The sequence below is a fragment of the Pygoscelis adeliae genome, unplaced genomic scaffold (assembly GCF_000699105.1).
Source record: "Pygoscelis adeliae isolate BGI_AS28 unplaced genomic scaffold, ASM69910v1 Scaffold436, whole genome shotgun sequence".
Classification (NCBI taxonomy): Eukaryota; Metazoa; Chordata; class Aves; order Sphenisciformes; family Spheniscidae; genus Pygoscelis; species Pygoscelis adeliae.
In genome coordinates this window covers 583,930-590,675 of record NW_008825051.1, presented here as the reverse complement: position 1 = coordinate 590,675, position 6,746 = coordinate 583,930, and the positions used below count along the sequence as shown (strand labels likewise).

At 48.5% G+C, this 6,746-nt stretch overlaps 1 protein-coding gene across 1 annotated transcript in view; it reads left to right on the top strand.

Annotated features, from left to right (window-relative positions):
* EHMT1 (euchromatic histone-lysine N-methyltransferase 1) overlaps positions 1-6,746 on the top strand; it is a 74,736-nt gene that overhangs the window by 5,476 nt on the left and 62,514 nt on the right. The window contains exon 2 of the mRNA XM_009326355.1: positions 4,630-4,717. Within this exon, the coding sequence (XP_009324630.1) occupies positions 4,630-4,717 (88 nt within the window). The remainder of the gene's footprint in view (positions 1-4,629; positions 4,718-6,746) is intronic.

Sequence of the window (6,746 nt, the reverse complement as noted above, 5' to 3'; positions counted from 1 at the left end):
AGCGTTTTCTTAATCATTACTTCCTATATAATTAACTATGAAGTGTTTGTCTTCTCTTTAAGGCAAAGGTTATTGTGAGCAAGTTGGTTTGGGTTGTGTTGTTCTTTATTTTTTTAGGAGAAAAAGGGAGGAAAAAATGAGTGAATGAGGATCTGCCGCTGCTGGGGTTGCATCATTTATTGAGAGCTTTGCCTCTCTGCCTTGCTACAGTGTGTATTGCAAACCTCGCCGCCTCCTTGCACAGGAGGCGAAATCCTGCCCTGCTGAAGGGCTGGCGAGAGCTTTGCCTGAGCCCCGGCTCTGCTGGGGAGCTGGCGTTGGGGTGCATCCCCCAACCGCTTGTGGGGAGCGGTGCCCGGTGGTGTCACCTGGAGGCTTCGCAGGCCGGGCAGGACTGATCCTGCCCGTCCCGCCGGGTCTGCAAGCAGATGTGTTGGTGCAGCTGCTGCCCCAAATGGGAGCGAGCAGAGTTTCAGAGGGGTCCTCCTGCTCCCAGCCCTCTTTCAGATTGACTTGCTTTAGCTGCATGGCTCTGCTCAGAGCAATGCTGCTGCAAAACCTCAGGTTCCTAGATGGTTGATTTTTAAGACCAAAAAAAAAAAAAAAAAAAAAGACCTTGGTGAAGGTAGACATCTTGGCACATCAACCTCCGCTCCTTCCTGGTCTGCCTGGAGAGAGCTCTGGTTCATGATGTAACTCACTGGTCTCTTGGGCTTGGTAAGCTGCAATATGTTGGAGTTTTGCTGTGCATGTATTGTCTTTGCCTATAAAACCTGTTTGGACCTTTGCGAAGGGCACCCGGATGGCTGATGAAAATGCCAAGGAGGAGGCTGAGAAAGCTTTCAGTGTTTCCCAGCTTTGCTCTTTTTCTCTTCTTTTTTTTTGTAGGCTTTTTTTTTTTTTTAAAGGCACCACTGTAGTTTCTAGTCGTCATCTGTTTGGAAATGCTGCAGAGCCTTTCCTTGGCTTGTCTGACCTGTCTTCCATCCCCTCCAAAGACCTCGCGGAGGAGAGGAAGCCTGTTTTCTTGTAAACAGAGGTGGAGAGGAAAAACTAAACCAGCACTAGCTCCTCTGCTTGGATCCTCATGGCTTTTAAAGCCCTTTCAAAGACCTAATCAGTCTTTCTTAAGATGCAGTAATTTCTTCTTACCCTTGAAACCTAAAAATAAAAGGGTGTGTGTGGGATAATGCTTCATTGCTGGTGGTGTGTGCTCTTTGTGGAGGCTCTCCAGCCATGGAAGGTTAATAATCAGTCTGGGGTCGGCAAAGGGAATGGAGGCGAACGGCTGGGGGAAAGGGGGAAAGGAGGAAAAAAAAAAAAAAGAAAAAAAATTGAGAGTGCGAGACTTTTATTGTGAAGCAGCCTGTGCTTGGCAGTTGGCTTTTGTTGGGACTGCTGCAAGAGCAGACATTTCTCGGCGGGGAGGGTGGGTATAGGATTTCCCTGCCAATCGGGAGCTGACGGATTGGGGCATGGGGAGTGTGAGCAGAAAGGGAAGTTTGCTCTGAATTTAAGGGAGGGGAGGGGGAAAAAAACCCAACACACACAAAAAATTGAGGTATTGACACTTGCGGTGAAGTTGCTGCTAAGTTGGCTGGGTGGAGCCGTGGGCTGGTGGGAATGAATGGGCAGCGCTGCCCGGCTGGTGGTGGGTGCCCGGTGGGTGCCTGGGGGTGCTGGGTGCCGGCTGCTGCATCTGCCGGGCTGTGATGGAGCAAGGAGGGGAGAGCGCTGGCCTGGGGGGAAGAGGCTTCGAGTGCTTTGCAGGCGTTTCCTGTAGCTTCCTTTTGATCAAAACGCTTCAAAATTCACAGTTGGCTTTTTTTAATTATTATTATTTTGTTTTCTACCTTGATGCTGAGTTTTTGTTTGTTTCAGAGCAAGGCATGGAAGTTGTAAAGCCACCGCCGCTGCTAGCGAGGGCTGTGTCTCTGAGATAGGAACCAGGAGAGCCCATCAGGTGCCACCTCAGTTAGCTTTGCCTTGACACCCTCCTTTTTTAACTCTCACAGGAAAAAAGTGATGGTTTCTTTCTTGCCTCTCTTGGTGTTGGAAATTCTGCTTTGAGAGCTCCCGCTGCCGGCCAGGACCTAGGGCAGCCCCGAGCTCCTGGTAATTGCAGCGAGGAGGGAGAGTGGTCATTAGCTGTCGAGGTCTGATTGACTCCAGGGTTCCTGCAGTAGCTTTTCTTCAGGCCTCATGGGCTGAGCAGCAGCAACGCCTCTGTGGAAGTGGGAGCGTGGGTGATTTGTGGAGTGGGGTTGCTGCTTATGAAATAAAGAAAAACCTAGAATTGGATGGGTAAAAGTGACCTGCTGGGAATCCTGGGGCTTCCAGTATGAGTCAGTTTAATAGCAGGAATATCAAGACCTTTCCTTGTTGCAGCAGAGGTTGGGAAAACAAGCTGGTCCCTGTTAGACAGACTGAGGCTCTTTATTTGCTGCTGGTGTCCGTGGCGAGGGCCTGGGTGCCCCTTCCCATGGTGGGAGCCGTGGGGCTGCACTTGGGCCCCGGCCCTCTGCGGTTCTCTTTGCGTTAGTCTTGTAGCAGGTTAAGTCTATGAGAAAAATGAAGTTATTCCCAGTTCACAAGAAGTCCGGCTAAAGGAGAGGAAGGGTTTACAAGCAGATGTTTGCAGCAAGGATATATATTATTGGCTTAGTAAATAAATTAAAAAAAAAAAGCTGATCTATGTTCAAACTTGGGCTGTGTTTTTATGATCATTTTTTGATGGAAGCTGTTGGCCAGTGTCTGCTGGAGGTATGTTCCATTTCAGGTTATCTGATCGGTTGGCTGAGCTGAGGTTTCAAACGCTTACGGCTTTTTGGTGTGTGTCTGAAAATCTGAAGGTGGTGCGCTTGGGGCACAAATTCCCTCTTGCTGAAAGCATCTAGACGTGGCCGTGTTTGGTGTTTGCTTGTGCCCGAGGGCAGGCAGCCACCCACAACCACCTTCCTCCTCGCTAGAGGAGCAATCCTTGAAGGTGCCCTTAGCTCCGCATGGGCGGGCCTGGCAGGTGGTGGAGGCTTTCCCGAGAACCTGTGCCCAGCTGGTGTCCCTCGAGTTTCCTCCTTCCCATCAACTGCGTGTTGCTTTGCAGATGATGGCATTTAGGTGCAGGGCAGGGTGGTCCTGCGGGCACCAAGGGGCAGGGACCTGGTGCTGGATGAGCCCTCCCTGGCTGCCTGGGGCGTGGGGCTGCTGAAATTGGGGTGAAGGAAGACCCCGCGCTGCAGTACCGGCCAGCACCTGGCATTGCAGCTGAGTTCACATGGAAACAAAAATGACAGGGTGGCTGGTAATAGCAACACCAAAGCTCATCTCCTCTGCTAGCTTCGGACGGAAACCGATGTGGGGAAGGGCGAGCTGCTGCTGGGAATGGTTTTGGAGCTGATACGCCGGGCTTCACATGTGTGTCTTATCTCTTTTGCTTGCTTTATGGGAGATGGGCAGGTTCTTTTTTTTTTTCCTTTCTTTATCACTCAGTGTGCTTTAAACCTTGTGATTTGCATGGCTGCAGGCACCATCTGCTCTCTGTGCTGGCCTACAACAGTTGGTTTGACCTGGGCTTATTCTTCTCCTGCGACGCAGGCAGTGTGCGGTGAACCCTTCACCCGGCCTGGCCCCGGCCCCGAAGGCGGACATCACTGCCTCCCCGATCACACGACAGCTTTGCAAGGCAGTCGCCATCTTTACCTTTCAGACCAGCTTGTCTCCTTAAACACAGAGCTGTGTCAAAGGATCCTTTCTCTTGTGTGTGTCTTTGGGTTTTTTTAATACCTTTTACCTTTTGTTTTGTTTTGGTAGCTTTTTTTTTTTTTGTCTTGCCACTTCAAAAAAAAAAAAAAGAGAAAGAGAAGGTATTAAGGCTGCAAACCTGATCTAGCAACATGACTCCAGGCATGTGAAAGGCAGAGGAGACAAGCAGGTGTTCCCTTTCTACAAAAAAAATAAAAAAAAAAACCAAAAGAGAGGAGAAAAGGAAAAATTACTTTCTATAGAATTAAAAATAGAGCTCACTAACTTTAATAAACATGGATGTTATGAATGATGAGTTAGCTGTAGCTCACTGATGGGGTTTGCGTTTTATAAGTTACATTTGAATGAACTACAAGAAACCCAAAACCACCAAAAGCACACTTCGGCTGTAAATGTCGATAAATGATGTGTAACGAGAATTTTGATAGATCTGCCTTACCCCACCCAAAACCGAAGAAGTTTTGGGGGAATAAGGGTGACCTCCTTGAGATGCCTTTCCTGACCATTTTAATCCACGCCTGTACAGACATACTCAGCTGGATTCCCAAGCATGTTACACTCAGAAAAACTGGCTGCATCTTAGCCAGAGATCTGTGAGGTCTCAGCCCTGGGTGCAGCTCGAAGCCCCTCTGCTTCTCGGGCGAGATGGGCTGTCAGCTGGGGCAAGCCTTGCTGTTTTTAATCTCTGACCTGTGCCTTGGTGGCAGTTTCCTGGCAGCATTATTTTGCAGAATGAAGTTTGCCCGTGATGTAAACAGGATGTGTCCATGATTGTCTCTTCTTTTAAATGCAACGTGTGTATGAACATTGAGCTAAACCATGATATTTCCTTTTTTCCCCCCCTGTCCCTTCTCTCCCCACTCCTAGCGAACAGTGCTGAGTAAGGGAGAGACAAGGAAAGACGCCTGCATGAAGACTGAGCTGCTGAAAGATATCACCAACAACAAAGAGGAAGGTGAGCACCTGCCTCGGTTGAGGGCCAGACCTTGCTCGTGAGGTCGGCACATGATGGGAACAAAACTGGGGGCTTGGAGATGCGCTCTGTCCCCCGAGCGTCTCAGGTGTGCTCCCACGAACAGAGTGGCTCTGTTCTCCTCCTGTGTTTATTCTGAGCAGGGCGCTTCCCCAGAAGATGCAAATTTGCTTTTCAGTCCACCCATCTCCACCCACCTGAAGAATTATATCTCATTTTCACTTCTGCTTTGGTGTGGCTGTGAAGCACAAAGGTGTTACTTTGAACCTCCTCTGTGTGACTGGTTTTAACTGAACTCTGATCCCCACCACATGATGACCTAGCCCTTTTCCTCCCTCTATTAAAGTTAACTTTCTGTTTTCCTATGAGTTTCTCTGTTGCTCCAGAACAGGCACCAATCGCTGCGGGATGGCCGGTGGGGTTAGACACTCCACACCTCATGCCGTTACGGGATGCTTCGTGGCTTCTGCGTTGTTTCTGCTTGCTTTTACTTTGCAGGATGCAGCGCACATGTTAATTTGACAAAGTCTTTCCTGCGTGGTTGTCTGTGAGTTGCATGCACAGAAATCTGAGGGCTTAATAAATGTGTCGGTGGGATTAGGAAAAAAACCCACCGCCCTTTATCTCCTCCCCCCTCCTTTCCATGGCTTTATTATTCCTTGACTAGTTACTTCTCATAGCTCTGCAGGGATTTGGTGTATTTTTGTTCTCCTTTCCATAACTGAGCATTAGAAAAGCACTGAACTGGCCCCATCAAAATACCTACTCTTAGCTAGAAGCAAAATTTTAGACTTAATTCAGATGTGTGTGAGTACAGTATTGCTTTTTCTTTATCTTCCGTCCAGCATAATGTTTTGTCAAGCTGCTCTAGTTAGAAAATAAAGCTTAGAACAGGCAAAATGTTGAATGCTGCGTCAGATGTGGCCACTGTGCTTGCATATTAACTGGGAGCACGTGAGTGCTGCTGCTGACGCCGGTTGTGTATGGACCTCTGGTCTGGGCAGACCAGAGACGAAGTCTGAGATGTTAGTGGGAGGTCGCATGGCTCTGCGAGGAGACTCTTGCTTTGATCCCTTGCCTTGCTTGGCTCAGGACTATAAAGCTAGTTTATTGAGCTCTTGGTTGATCTTAAGGTATGTGTCAAAGAGTCTATGGAGGTAAAAATCCAGAAGGAGGGTGGGAAGAGAGACATTTCTGCGCCTTGTATGTCTTGACTGATTTTCACTTAAAGCAAATGCTGTGTATCAAAAGGAAGCTGAGAACCCTCCCTGTGCAGGAACAGTTTTGCGGCTTCACAAGATGCTCAAATTCCAACCACTTCAGCTTATTGCCCAGTTCTGTTACTGGGGAAAGAAGGGTCCTAAAATGTGAACTGCATAGTCTCCATTCTTGTGGTAATATTCAGATTGTATCCTTCTCTTCCCAAGCATACCACGTGTGTAAAAGACAATGGTTTGCGTGGTCGTTGTGCTATATGCATTGTTCTTTGCTGACCTTCATTACCCAGCTGTGATCGTCATAGGAGTTCAATTAGTTAATGTCCCTGAAGTCTGTTAATAACAGTGTTTAGCGTTGGCAAAGAATTTACATTTCTGAGTGTTGCGTGAACATGAAATCATTACAGCAGACTTGCAAGATGGCATGAAATAGTTTCTTTGAGCCCTGTTTCCTGTCTCAGGGATGGGTGGCAACGTATGGAGCTGGGATGTGTGGAATGGAAAAGCACCCTGAAGTCTGAGATTTCTCTCTTTGAGTTTGCTTGAACAGTCATTTTCCTTGAGTGAGGAGGATGGCACCAGTACTGTCTAATATCTTCATCAATGACGTAGACAGTGGGATCGAGTGCACCCTCAGCAAGTTTGCAGATGACACCAAGCTGAGTGGTGCGGTCGACACGCCAGAGGGACGGGATGCCATCCAGAGGGACCCGGACAAGCTCCAGACGTGGGCCTGTGTGAACCTCATGAGGTTCAAGAAGGCCAAGTGCAAGGTCCTGCACCTGGGTCGGGGC